At 38.9% G+C, this 15,150-nt stretch overlaps 2 protein-coding genes across 2 annotated transcripts in view; one reads left to right on the top strand and one right to left on the bottom strand.

Annotated features, from left to right (window-relative positions):
* The window catches only part of SHOC1 (shortage in chiasmata 1), a 58,941-nt gene extending 55,276 nt beyond the window's left edge, over positions 1-3,665 (top strand). Inside the window, 2 exon segments of the mRNA XM_019749524.2 lie at positions 140-1,100; positions 3,565-3,665. Of these exon segments, the coding sequence (XP_019605083.2) occupies positions 140-1,100; positions 3,565-3,665 (1,062 nt within the window).
* A 4,807-nt stretch (positions 3,666-8,472) lies between these two features.
* GNG10 (G protein subunit gamma 10) lies at positions 8,473-15,129 on the bottom strand. Its single transcript, XM_019749530.2, has 3 exons — positions 14,960-15,129; positions 10,438-10,569; positions 8,473-9,440 (listed from the first exon to the last, which is right to left on the bottom strand). The coding sequence occupies exons 1-2, from the start codon at positions 15,038-15,040 to the stop codon at positions 10,444-10,446; spliced, it is 207 nt and encodes a 68-aa protein (XP_019605089.1). The 5' UTR covers positions 15,041-15,129; the 3' UTR covers positions 8,473-9,440; positions 10,438-10,443.
* Between the last annotated feature and the right edge of the window lie 21 nt (positions 15,130-15,150).

Below are 15,150 nucleotides of genomic sequence, written 5' to 3'. Positions count from 1 at the left end.
GTTAACAGAATACCGATGAATGAACTACTTATTTATATTTTGCCTCCTTTCCATATAGATAAGCATTATTATTTATATTTACTAGACTGAAGTTCATATTGCATTCGTATTGTATTAATTAATTTTTAAAAATTTTTAGCATTTTTGTGGCACCACTTCTTTATTCAAGATTAGTTCTCCTTCCACAACAAAATCACCTCAAATTTCATCACCTCAGGAAAACAGAAATCAGACCTTTACTTCTCAGAGTTCAGCTTTTGGCTCTTCGGAGTCTGTCATTCAAGAACATAATGAATATTACCAATATTCAGACTTAGGAGAGACAGTGCAGGAACACACAAGCACCACTTCAAATTATAACACTTCCTTCATGGAACTAAGAGAAATGCCATGTGTTTTACCACCTGGGACTTCTTACAGTCAGACCAGCTACTGGAAAGACTCCTGTTGTAACGCTAACATAGTGCAGAATAATCCTTTTCTGATTAACCCAGAATCAAGGAACTCAGCTGGTAACTCCTTTCTACACCAGAATGATTCACAGTCAGATGTCTTTTCTTTGGGCCTAACACAAATGAAATGTGAAACCAGAATATCACCAGTTGACACTCAGAAGAGAGTTCCTCCTAATTTTGTAAACTATCAGAAAAAGGGAACACATGAAGCAAAAAGATCTACCAATGAAGAAGTATCTGTCCCTATCTTCTCATTCGAAGGCTCTCAATCTCCTCTTCATTGGAACTTGAAGAAAAATGTATGGAAACAACAGAATCACTCCTTCAACTTACAATATGGTGCAGAGCAGACTACATGTGACAAATGGTACTCTCAGAAAGATAATTTATGCACTAATCAGCAAAAATATCTATCAAATGAGTTAGAAGGCTTCATATATGCAAGTTCAAATGCTGGAACTAAAGACACTGTCTGGAAAGAATTACCATCTGTCCCCAGCTTGGATTTATTTTGTGCTTCTGATTCTAATGTAAATCAAAAAGAATTCAACAGTCTTTATTTCTACCAAAGAGCTGGAAAATGTTTAGGACCAAAAAGGCACTCTGAATCTTCATCTAACTCAGAAGACAAGAAATCATTAACAGGTAACACTAGTCAATAATTGATAAACTACTCTCAAATGTAACTTAAAAAGATGTAACCACTTCCAAATTCAAAAAAACTTTTTTGTTTTAATTACTACACTTAGAGAATCTTCAATAACTTTTGGGTCAAAGAGAAAACTAAATTCTAATTATAGACTTCTAGGAAAAAAAATGCAAAGAAAATATATCAAATTCTTACAGCTTTAGATGAACTAAGCCTTCAACTCAAGAAATTAAAAATAAAAACACAGAACAAATCTAAACAGGCAGAAAGATAAAATTAACAAAGATTAAACAGAGAAATCAGTGTATTAGAAAATTAACTTATTTGTCAGTCAAGGACATTTAATGGGCTAAAATGTATTAAGGTATCATTCTAGGCCACTGATGTGGATTACTTAATTCTGACAAACATATTAAGCAGATATTACTGTTAGCGCTATAGTGCAATTGATGTTTCTGAACATTTAACCATATCATTTTTTTAAAGGACAATTTTATTTTCTCATTTTTGATAATTATATCTTTCCTTTCTCTGTCATTTCTTATGGCACTGGCCTGAGTACCTAGAACACAATATTGTTTTAATGGTCATACAAAAGTGTTTTTGCCATGACGGGGGGGAAAAAATCAAGATAAGAGAGAAGCTTAAGCTTCAAAGCTCTGTTTTCCACAGGCCCTTTTGTGAGGCCTGAGAGGGACCCAGAAAAATCTTGTATTCTTTGTTTTATTAAAAGAGGACCTCTCAAATGGTATAAGCCCCAGGACTTAACAAAATTTGGATTTGGTCCTATTTAATAGTCACAATTTGTTTTGTTCCTGATTTTAATGGGAAGTACTCTACCCCTAGTTTTGTAAGTTTTCTTAGGAATAGAATAGCTGCTGAATTTTATCCAAACTCTTTTTGGCACCTACAGGGGAAAATCAAACATATTTTCTCCATTGCCTACTAATGTCAAGAATTATATTTAAAAATTTACTAATATTAACCCATTTTTGCCATTTCTGTGGTAAACCTAATTGACTTTTAAGGAGTGATTCTTTTAATATGCTGTTAAACATGGTTAATAATATTTATGATTTTCACATCTACATTTATAATAAAGTTAATTTATTGTATTATTTATGCTCTGTCACATTTTGACATGAAGGTTCATAATCAATATTCCAGCTTCATAAATGAACTGGAAAAATTCCACAGTTTTCCCACTCTGGAACAAATTAAGCATCCTAGTTATTGTATATTCTTGAATATAGGGCCCCCAATGTGGAAGATAATCTTTCCATTTTCTCAATGAGAACATTTCAGAAAATATTTTTTAATAAATTTTAATATTTAAGCTTTTCAGGATATAGCTAGAATAGTCAAATATATACCCACATTGTATTTCATCAATTTAGTTATAAATAAATATTTTAAATCATGTATAATGTTGGTTAGAAATATTGAAAAACATATTTTTAAAATTTATAGAAAAAAATTTTCCACTTTCCAATTATTTCCATAAAATATTTTCATTCACACAGTTCATATAAATCTTTTTTTTTTAATTAAAATTTATTGGGGTGACAATTGTTAGTAAAGTTACATAGATTTCAGGTGTACAATTCTGTATTACATCATCTATAAATCCCATTGTGTGTTCACCACCCAGAGTCAGTTCTCCTTCCATCACCATATATTTGTAAATCTTTAATGTTAGCATTTTCATTATGATTATGGCAACTTTTGACTTTACTGTGGTTTTCCATAGCACATCGTTACCTCCAAATATGTTGTTTACAATATAACATGCTTTAAATTCATATTGATGCAGCCCTAGAACATTAATCCAAAGCATTGGCGTACCTCAAGATAATTTCCATTTGTCCTGTATGTGTACATTTGTGATCTCTATGATAAAATTATCTACTACATCGCTTTTTAAATTTGCTTATAATGGCATCCATTTCTTGCAATAATGAAATTATATCCCCAGGAATACTAAAATTTTAGCCTCCCTCTTTTACTGATTTAATCAATTGAGTATTCAAATCTAGGATAGTTCAGGCTAAAGTATATCATATATAATACAGTCATGTAAGGAGAGTTCATACATGATCACCACATACCATATAACAGACCTCAGGATCAATTCTGTAGCAGAGTACAGATACAGGTTAAGGAACAGGCTTAATGAGGGAAAACTTAAAGGCAAAGTCTTAAATACAGGGAGATTTAATTATTTGCACAAGGCATGAGCAAATATCTGTAGATAACACTAATTAATACTGGGCCATTGGGTACAGGTGTGTATATGCTAAAAATGCAATTTTTAATAATTATTTTATCCCAATTTGGAAATTTTAAAACTTTGTAGATAGGTGATGAAAAGATAGGATTCACTTGAATAGCTGGGGGGAAAAGATAGCTCAGATTACTATTATCAGTAATAAATGGTTTTCCTTTTTCTCCTTTTAACAGATTTCATGTGCACACAACTACCACAATGCAAAAAACAACGTCTAGTGTATGAAAAAATCCCTGGTAGAGTTGATGGACAAACTCGTCTGAGGTTTTTTTGAAAGAGAACGAATAGTGCTCCATGCTACATTCCATTGTTTTTGATGATTACCCAGTAACAAAATGATTTAGATTTGGTTATACATTAAAGAATGCAATTGTTCTGAGATGTTCTCAGTTTTCTATAATAATTTTCATAATACATATTCTGTCCTATAGTTTGCATCTTTGTAAGTAAAATATTCTAATTAGCATAATTGTCATAAGATTTAAATATCTCCAGATTCACCTAAATATTGCAAGCCTTTTTAAAAAAAATACATAAAACCTTATTGTATATATATATAAAAGGGCTATTTAGCTGTCTTCTGAAGGGCCCGCTGCCTCCCACCTTTCCCCCAGCAAGACTTAAATGAGTTCCCATCCTAGTCTGACCCTTTGAATCAAGAAGTAAAGATCACGACAGTCAACCCTCCACCACCAAAAAAGTTAAAACCCAGGGCAAAATTTAAGTTAGAAACTTCCGATTTTAAGTATCTTCATAAACAAAATTTTAAAACAAAGTACTAAGTGAAAACATTTGCAATCCTGTGGGGACAGAGCCCCAGAGAGCAGTTTCCAGGCTCTCAGCCTCACGCTAAAAGGCGCTGGCTCAGGTAGTAAATGGCCATCAACTGTGATTGGATGGCCATCAGCTGTGGCTAGTTGGCCGTCAGCTGTAACCTGTGAGCCATTGGCCACTAATATAACTACTGTGGCTACGTTAGCAGAAAATGGGGGCTATCAAGAAGATGGTGGCTGAGCTAGCAAGAGCGGATTGCAGAGAGGCGGATGCTGCCAGAGAGAATATAGTGGTATGACTCCCCCATCTATGGCTCCGTGGGTGTTCCTTTTTGGCTTCACCACATCCTGCGTTCTTATGTGGGGAGTGGGACCAGAGACCCTGTGTGACTCCCTGAATGACAAACCCACATAAAAGAAAAAAGGTTTACATTTCTAATATACCAAGAATTCCCTACAAATTGATAGGAAAAAGACAACCTGATAGAAGAATGTGCAAAATATATGAATAGATATTATTTCACAGAAGAAACAAAAATAGCCAATAAACATTTGAAACAATATACAGCTTCATTACTTATTAGGCAAAGGCAAATAAAAACGATAGGTTACTGTTTTTTCACCTATCAGATCAGTAACATTTTTGAAAATTCAAAATGCCCAAAGGACATTCAGACATTACCTTACTTGACCTCTCAACCTTTGATCCTGTTAACCACGGCTTCCTTTTTGAAACAGGCTTGACTTGACTTTGAACCACCTCTCCTACTTTCTTTCCTCTTTCTACTACACTTTTATCTATAGGATGTTTGTTTTTGCTTGGCTATGTAGGGGGTGCAGACTTTAAAGAGAAACTTTATGGAAATCTAATTGGAATTTCTGTTCTACTTTCTTAAAGTTTGGGCAGAACTGCTCCTAAGGCAAGGCTAAGGATGCTCAGCCTACCATCTCCTTTATCCCATCTTTAATCAGCTTCCGGAGGAGGGGAGTTTCTTCACAGGCCACGGATTAGGGCAAGTCCTTAGCTGAGCTATCAACACCTGCCTCTCTGCTTTCCCAGCAAACGGAGTGGAAGCATCTGAGGGCTCCTGCTCCATCTCTCCTGCTGATAAAGTGAGCTCAGCTCCAGCAGAACATGCCCAGGGAGCAACTGTCACAACAGGTTGAGGTAGCGGGTCCATAGGAGAAGCCTGAAGGGTCTGGATCGGCCCTTCTTAGTGGACCAGAGTGTCAGTTCAGCCTCCAAGTCCTCTCCAACAACCCCATCACATGGAATTGTTGGGAACAGCCCCAACTTTCCAGATTGGCTTTTGCAATGGAAACATAGATTTTTTTTTCTTTGCTAGTATGTCCCTGAGATTTTTGATGTTCTAAGGGGAGTTACTTGCACTTAGATTCATTGCTGATGATAGCGATGTTCACCTTTGAGGGCTTTTGAGAGGCCTCACCCCAAGTTCCTAGGCCCCACTCAAACTTGTGGGCCTCACCAGAATATCAGCTGTCTCTTCCGATGGTGGATGTACATAAGTTACTCCCTCCCTTTCTGAGACTCAGCATACAACTGGGGCCAACACCAGGTGTCCCACCCCTAACCTCCTCATACGTAATAGGATCCTGCATATTCTCCCCAAATCAGGAGCCCCATCCTAAAACAGGAGATCCAACAAATGGAGTACCCTGGGTTGAGGGTTGTGGAGAGTGCAAAGTAGCAATCCAAAACAAGGGCTGAAAAAAATACATATTTTTCTCTTTTGCTTTTATTTGGTTATGATTTTTTAACATACAACAGTTAATAGTTAATTTAGTTATTCAAATTCCTTAGTTATTTAATTATTTAATTTGATATACCATGTTTCCCCGAAAATAAGACCAGGTCTTATATTAAGTTTTGCTCCAAAAGACGCATTAGGGCTTGTGTTCAGGGGATGTCATCCTGAAAAATCATGCTAGGGCTTATTTTCCGGCTAGGTCTTATTTTCGGGGAAACACAGTAAAGTATACACATCTTTTCTGTTTTTGATTTCTGGGTTTTCTGCCTTGCTTAGGAAGACCTCTTTTACCCTAAAGTTGTTCAATTATTCTAATTTTTCTTCTAATGCTTTCTGTATTACCTTTCTTTAACCCATGTGGATTTTTTTACATAGTATAATATAGGCCCAATTTTATTTTCTTCCAAATAGATTGCTGATAATGCCAGCACCGTTTATTAAGTAAACTATACTTTCCCAATGAATAGGAAAAAGGTCAAGTCTATTTCTGAACTATTATGATCCAATCATCTGTTTGTCTATTCCTGTACCACAATAATATTGTTTATTTTGGGTTTCCTATTTTTGTGTTATTTTTAAATCATAGTTTTGATTTAGCAGCTTTAAAGTAAGTTTTAATAACTAAAGAGGCAAGTTTCACCCTCCTGTTTTACACACACACACACACACACACACACACAGTTTTAAAAACTATTCTTGAACACTTGATTTTTTCCATATGAACTTTTAGATTATTTTAATCAATTCTCCTCAAAAAACTAAGATGGGGGCGGCCCGTTAGCTCAGTTGGTTAGAGCGCGGTGCTCTTAATAAGGTTGCCAGTTCGATCTCCACATGAGCCACTATGAGCTGCACCCTCCACAACTAGATTGAAACAGCTACCTGATTTGGAGCTGATGGGTCCTGGAAAAACACACTTAAATAGAAGTTTAAAAATAGTAAGATAGGAATTCCACTAAATTTATATAAAATTTAGTAGATTTGGTAAGACTGCATTTTAATGAAACTGTTCATATTCTGTAATTTATGTAGACCATTCTATAAACATCAATAAAACCTTTTATGATTTACACTTCTGTTAAATTTATTCCCAAGTATTTTTTTTATCATTTTGTTATTATTTACATTTCCAACCAGCTTTTACCAGTATAGAAAGTGCTTACTTTTCTATGTATACTTTGTATCTAGCCAGTCTCCCAAATTCTATTACAAATTCAAGTATTTCTTTTACTAGACTCTCTTGAGTTTTCAAGTTATAAAATTATATGATCCATAAAGACAGATATTTCTCCTAAAATGTTTACACATTTCATTTTTTTTCCATCTTACTGCGTTAGCTAAGAATTCCAAAGCAAATGCAGAATAGTGGTGATAAAGGAATTCTTGTTTTGTTCCTAATATGCTGAATGGTTCCACTTTTCACCATGTTGTATAAAACTTGCTGTTGGTTTTGACAAACTGTCTTTACCATCTTTAATTTCTTTCTATTCTTATTTCACTAATCCATTTAGCTTTTATTCAGAATAGCTATTGAATTTTATCAAATGACTTGCTGGCATAGATTCTCTTCTTTAAACCATTCATGTAATGCATTACATTGATAGATTTCCTTATATTGAATTACTCGCAGCTTTGTCAGGTTGTATCATCTCGTGATATACTACTGAATTTGATTTGCTTATATTTAGGACATTTATATCTGTATTCATAATGAGATGTCTAGTTTTCTTGTAATACCTTATCAAGAGTTTTGGAAAAGGGAAAGTAGAATAAAGAGTTGTTTTTGTAGTTTTTTGGCATACAAAAAGCCAAAATACACAATGTGTACAACTTGAGTTTGGAGATAAGTATACGACTATGAAACCACCATCACATTGTATGCCATGAACCTATCCATCACCTCCAAGTTTCCTCTTGCCCTGTGTGTGTGTGTGTGTGTGTGTGTGTGTGTGTGTGTGTGTGAGAGAGAGAGAGAGAGAGAGAGAGAACACCTACCATCTCGTAAGCCGAAATTTGTTTTTTAATGGACATTTTTTTAAAAATGCGTATTGTTGTTAAGATGGAAAATGGAACATATTTAAATGCTGATAGAAAGAATCCAACAGAGAAGTTGAAGATAAAAGAGAGAAAGGATAATTGATAATGTGACGTTTCAGAGAAGGTGAAACAGATCCAGAGAACAAAGAGGGGTTACATCAGGGATACCTGAATTAGAATCGAATGAAAGGGGACTACTTAGACCTGGAAGTTTCACAGCCAGAAGTTAAGGGAGTTCCCATCTAATGGCTTCTATTTTCTCTATTGTAACACGACTCATACTCAAAGATATTTTCACTTATTTATGGGTTTATACAGCGCTATTCAAGAGCAAATGTTGTCAGTCATTGAGATATTTCTGTATGTTATACCTATATCTATTTTTTACAAAATTCTACAAGTACATATAAACAAAGATTTCACCTCCCACTTCCAGCACTCAATCTCACAAGCAAACAGGAATCCATGAAACCTTAAAACAAAATCAGACACAAAATGTTGCTGTCATAGAAAAGGAAGAATTAAGCAAATTTTATTTCCAAGCTCCTCAAAGATTATTACAAACACAAAGTATCCTTTGAAAAATATCCCAAATTAAATCAAAGGCACATCATCAAAGTAAAACACTTAAGACATTAAGAATTCATTTAATTTGTTAAGATTTTCACATTACTTTGTTTTTAATCATTTGCAATGTTCTGTAAGTCACATTTTAAACATTTTTTTAAAGACATGAAATAATGTGTATTTTTAAAATACAACCACAACTATAAAGTAGAGGAACTTAAGAAAGTAAAGATCAAATCTGCTTCGTACACAGAATGGGGCAATCTAATACACAACACAACATTAATCTTTCCAAACAAGTTTGCTAAGGGATAGCTCCCACATTTAGTGTTAAAAATAAAACAAGCTTCTCATTTAGAAAACTCAAGACGTCATTTGATTAATAAAGCCTACTCTTCCCCCAATCTTACACTGGCTTATCTTCATTTAGAAATTGTAAATTCATGAGAAAAGAACAAATTTTGTTATGGTGTAAAAATCTTAGAAACAACAAATTACAAATATTAAATTTTTTAATAAACAAAAATGTTTTCCTTTCCAAAATGTAAACACCCAGTAAATAAAACATACATAATATTCCAGGTATAGAAACACTAGTGATTCATCACATAGGAAAGAGGTGCATTTTGGTATATTTGGTGGTAAAGTTTTTGTCTGTCTTAAGTATAAAGCACTTCACCAAATAAACCAGGCCACTATTATTTAAAAGTCTACTCCTTTACCCAGTTTCCTTATTTGAGTCGAAAGTCATCAATTTCTGTAGAATTTTGGCGATAGGACCAGGTCACAGGAAAGGTCTGCAATATCTAAAAGTTATTTGGTTAAAGAAAAATGTTTTCTTGAGACTTGGAGGCAACCATTCATCACTTTGCACCTGAAGGCATTCCTCGGTGAACTTCTTTCCTACAGGAAAGAGAATGTGGCAGATTCTCACTTTAGTAAGATTTATACATAAAATTAACTAGTCATCATTTCGTAGGGCACGTTAGTATTCTCAAAGTAGAGAGTAATAATTAAAAAAAAATTCAAACCACACTAATAAGGAGTAGGACCCATGAAAGTGCTTTATAAAAAGAAAAATGTTACACCAGCATAAAACGTTTACTACCATTAATGTGGGTGTTTTCCATTAAAAGGTACACAAGTACTTGATAGTATGATTACTTCCTTCTTTTTAATGTGAAAAAGAACCTAAGATGATTACTTACTGTGTGAAAACCCTTTAGAACACACAATTTTAAATATGCTGGCCCCAAAAGACTCCAATAATCTATGCTCTGAACTCTTCCAAAAAAGATAAAAAAGTGAAAATGTGAATGAGATCCCGTAAAATGCATTAGAACCCATTAAATTTCTAATACGCCACCAAAGAGATGTTTTCATTTCAATATTCAACTTTTAAAGCTCTTTTAACCAGATTCAGACTTTCCCCCAGTAGCTACATCAAAGCTTTCTCCATTAAAACAGAGAGACATTTCTGAAAGCCTTTAGGAAAGAAATCACAGCTGGTGATAGGAACAAGTCTCCTTCTCTGGGGAGTCCTGAGTCCCAAGAATAGCAAGTCAGCTGATAGCACCAAGCAGCAAATGACAATTCTGGGATGGTGTAAGGACAGAGAAAGTAGGATTAAGTTCAGGGAATTACCACCAGCCAACTCAGTGAAAGAGCTCAAGTCCGTGAGGATATTAACATCTCATGAGTTAGTGCCAAAGAGGATTGAGACTCTCCTAATGAGATGTATCCTACAGGCAGGGTAAATATAGACGAGAGTCACCCTTCAGGGATAGTTGTGCCTTTTGCTGTTTTTTAAAATTCCCCTAAGAATAGTAGATATTCAAAGCACAGTTGCCCAAATCCTTTGGGAAGCCCTGCGGTAACGCCGTGGTGTATCATTACTCACCAGTCTTCAGAGTAATGCACAGGATCTGGGCTCCCGGAAGGGGTTGCTCCCGGCTGGAACTCCGACCAGCAGGGCATCCTTGCAAGCGTTCTGCATGCAGTACTGTTGAAGCTCTGCAGCCGCCTGAGAGACCTGAAACAAAAGGACTACAGCGTGACGTGCTGGTCACAGCCAGCTCCACCCAGCAGCCACTGGATGCTCTGGAAAATGATCGTACAGCCTGACCACCCGTTATGTGAACTCCAAGTCTCCTTTTTGCTGAAAGTTCTAATAACTGAACTCCAAAGAGGAAAGGTTACAATTTCTATGAACTTTTGATTTAGGATAGTTTTGGTTTGGTTGCTTATTCAATAAAGGAAAGAAAAAGCCATTATCTTTGATACATGTAGACTCCTAGTTTTGAGACCGAACTGCTAAAGAAATAGTTCATTCGAGTGTTCCCTTTACAAATTTTCCCTTAGAAAGGATGCATTGATATATCCAGGTGTACCATGTGAGAAAACTGTTTTAATGCTGACAAGGCTGGAGCCTTATCCAGTCTCCTCAAAACAAGTGACAGTTCTTCCACCGTGCTTGTGAGGCAGACTGCTTATCAGTGGCGAGTACAAGGTCTTCAACCAGACTGCCCTGCCTCAAATGCAGCTCCATCACTACCTGATAACCTTGGGCAAGTCTCTTAACTTCTCAGTACCTGTTTTTCTCATCTGTAAAATGTATTTGTATCCAGTAATAAATAGTATCTACCTCATTGGGTTGATGCGACAATTGAGTTAACTCATGTAAAGCACTTAGACTAGCGCTGCCATTTAGCAATACATTTGTGGCAGACTGCAGAAACAGTCACAATGTTTTGTAGTTCCTCCCACCAAGAGGTGGAGTCTATTTACCCACTAGTTGAATCTGGGCTTGTCTTGTGACTTGCTTTGACCAGGAGGATGTAGTGGAAACATTGGGCAAGTTCCAAACCCACGCTTTAAGAGCCTTGCAGTTACCTTTCTTGCTGTGATTGGACCCTAAAACCACCATCTAATGAGCCCCAGCTAACCAAATGGAGGTCTTGTGGAAGAGAACCAGTCAGCCAGCCCCCAGCCACCCACCAACCACCCTCCAGACATGTGAGTCAGGCCACCCAGCCACTAGTCCACCCTCCATTTGATCGCACACGCACAGGAGAACCCAGCAAAGATCAGCAGAACTAACTATACAGTTGAACCCAGCTCAAATCACTGACCTAAGAATTAATTAATGTTGTTTTAAGCCACTAACTTTTGGAGAAATTAATTAAGCAGCACTGATACAATATTATTCTGCCTTTACTCTTAATCTCCATTTGATGCATTTGTACTTGGAAGCTTTCCTCACTTTCTATTTTTCTTGCATTGAAAAGGTGTTTTATGTAAAAACTCACCTATATTGCATAAATAATGATTCAAGTACTACTACCACTTTGTGTTAGTTTTCCAAGCTTCCAAATAACTGGAAAATAAACTACCTGTGTTACAGTTACTATGTAGTTTCTAGAATGCTTTAGGAATTTTGGTTTGGTTAATGTAGTAACAGCTTATGTTATATAATATAAACACAATATAATATTGTCAGAGTAAGGTTTAAGCTTACTTTTCCCTCAACAGAAGTTCTGACATTTTCACATGAATAATACTTGGAACTAACAGTTATATAGAACAGTTATTAAGTCAAAAGGAATTTGGAACCAATTATGCTCATGCTTACTACCTCTGCATCAGCGGGAACAGGTGAACTCCACATGAGTGGAAGGAGACTATCTCCCAGGACCCCTTGGGAAATGGGACTAACTGCACCCTAGCCTAAAGAACATGGTCAAAAAGTTAAGGTGAGGGGATATGCAGAGAAAATAAGAGCAAAAGTGGTAAGCATTTCGCTAGCACTTTGGAGAATACACGCCCTAACACTTGAAAGCTGTTGCCTGCTATTAGAGGTGGGATAATGCCCACCCAAATTATATGCCTTTCCTTGGTTTGAGTCCATGCTCACCCAGCAACTGCTGAGAGGCTTCTCCAAAGCAAAGAAGGGGTCCTTGAAAGAAGAGTGAGCATTCCAATCACTGGGAAGGGATGCCCTCCATTATATGCTTGAAAACTGGTGTCATGGCTTACCAGTTAGCAAGTCTGCTAAAGAGACGATATCTTTGGGTGTGCTGAGAACATCTGTCATTGAGCCCTGAGATGAGACCAGACCTTGGATTGTGGTGACTCCTCAGGTGCTGCCTGTGAAAGGTCCTGCCAAGCACGCCCAGACCATGCGACCACAAGGATACCACTCAACTAAGTTTTAATCTGTGTGACCTTGAACAATTCATTCAAATTCTCTAGGTCTCAGTAAACCAAGGTTGGGGTTCAATCCCCACATGGGCTACTTTGACATCTGGCTCAGTTTTCTTCCACCTCAGGTCCCAACATCTTGAATGCTTTCGACAACCCTGACCTCTTCTCCTCAAACAACCTTCTCCCTGATGCCAACAGTCACAGCCAATGCCTGTAACTGCTCCACAACGGAAATTTTACACTCTGATCACAATCTCTCCTACTCATCCAGGGTTTCACTTCCGATTCTCACTACACCTGCTCTTTGATCTCAGGGAGAACACCTCCTCCCCTTTAGTCCAGCCCATCATCAGGAGGCTGGCTCTGGCCCTCCTCTACCCAGCCTAAGCTCAGCCTCTTTCTGGCAGACCCTCAAACTCCTTGCCCTCCACCCCCAACTTCCATCTTTCAGGCATACCTCCCCTCTAATCCACGACGTGGATCAACTACCATTCACTTTGGGCACTCAGGTTTGTGGGTGGCCAACTGCTGCTGGAGCGGGGAAAATCACAAGTAGGGCAGTCTCCAATCTCTTAGTAGCTGGGTCTTCAGAATCACAGGTGTCTATGGATGTGCTCCAATGGGGCCCTCCCCCACTGCCAACAGCACTTTCTCCCCCACTCTCACTCTTGTGACTTCGTTAGCTCCCTTTTCTCTGCTAGAAGAAAACCTGGCCTCCTACTTCACATAGAAAACTCATCACACAAGTCCTTAAGCTCAAATCTAGAAACATCTATCTTTATACATATCCTTACCTCATTTCTTCCTGTCTCAGGTGCCCATCCAATCCCATGCCCCAAGACAGACCCGTTTCCTCTCCTCCAAATCTCCTCATTTGTTCCTTCCCCTCAACCTCAAAACATGGCTTTTCATTTCCTGAATTTTTTTTAAAAAAAGTTTCCTTTTGAAAACCAGATTTCTTTTTTTAAAATGTCTGCCTACCTTGCTACAATCTAGATTCTGCTTCTAGTACTATTAATATATACGTCCCTGAAATCTCTTCTGCATTTCATAACTCTCTTTACTTTGTTTTATAATCTTCACATCACTTATCATCTGCAATTATTGTATTTATTGGTTAATGTGTTTATTGTTTAACATCGTCACTAGAATACTGAGCATTCTCAGTCCCTAGGATAATGCCAGACACAGACAAAAGGCACTACTGAGGTACATGGAATATCACAGCAGCGTTCATACATACACACATACGCTACATTGTACAAATAATGCTATACTAGTTGCTAGACACAATTAAACAACAGGTGCTTTTTAATCAACTGACTAAACACTGGACATGTGGACTAAGCCCCAAATTTGGAAAACCCCTTTCTCGATTTAGTAACCTTTCTTTGTCTTGGTTCTCCTGTTCTCTCAGCCATCTCATTTGGCTGATCCCTGGGTTCATGCACTGGTCTCTTCACTATATATTTTTTTCATCTCTGTATATTCTAATTACCTCTCTTAGCCTTGTTCTCTGAGCTGCAGCCCATGTAGCTAAATAGCTTCTGGACATGTCCTCCAAGTCCACGTACCCAAAACTGAACTCATTCCCCCTGAACCCGCTCTCCCTCCTCTATGCCATCGCGAAAGGCATGGCCATCCATCCTGTCACCACGCCAGAAACCTTCGTCCTTCTCCTCCCTCTGTCCACCAAGGCCTGTCCATTCATTCAGCCGCCTCCGCATCTCTGGACTCCATCTTCGCGCACCAGCGGAGTCCAGGCCACCAGCACGTCTCTTGCACGATTGGTCTGCTAGCGTCCGTCCTGCTCCCCTCCACCCCCGAGTCACCGTCCACACCACTGAAAATGAAACGCCCCCGGGGGCACTCGGTCCCGGACCACCCTCGCGGGGACAGGCCTGTCTTCGCGAGCCACCAGGCCAGGCCTGCTTCCCCTCAGGCCACGTCTCCACCCCAGGGAGCGCCTCGGTCCCGCGAGGCCGAGCAACGAGCCAGGGCAGGGCGCACCGTCCTCACCGCCGCCTACCGCGACCGAGCCGCAGCGCCGTCCCACCCCGCGCGGCCTCTCCAGGGGCCTGGCGCCCAGATCGCGCTCGGCCGGCTCAGCAGCCCCGCCCGCGGCCGCCGGCCTCCCCACTTGCGGCCCTGGGACAGCAGGCGGGGCGGGAGCGGGCGGCCTCCGCGCCGCGAGGAAAGGGCGTTCCCGCCCGCCTCACCTTGATCCTCTCCACACCGGCCTCCAGCTTGAGCTGCTCCACCAGGCGCTGCAGAGCGTTCACGCTGGCCCCGGAAGACATGGCGGCGGCGCTGGGCTCCGAGGGCGGGTGAGTTGGGCTGGCGGAGCAGCGGGCCCCGAGCGCGGGCACCGCCCCGGGGCGGGGAAGCAGCTGCGCCCGCCCCGCCGCCC

The sequence above is a fragment of the Rhinolophus sinicus genome, linkage group LG04, assembly GCF_036562045.2.
Source record: "Rhinolophus sinicus isolate RSC01 linkage group LG04, ASM3656204v1, whole genome shotgun sequence".
NCBI lineage: Eukaryota > Metazoa > Chordata > Mammalia > Chiroptera > Rhinolophidae > Rhinolophus > Rhinolophus sinicus.
This window is presented reverse-complemented; position numbering and strand designations above follow the sequence as displayed.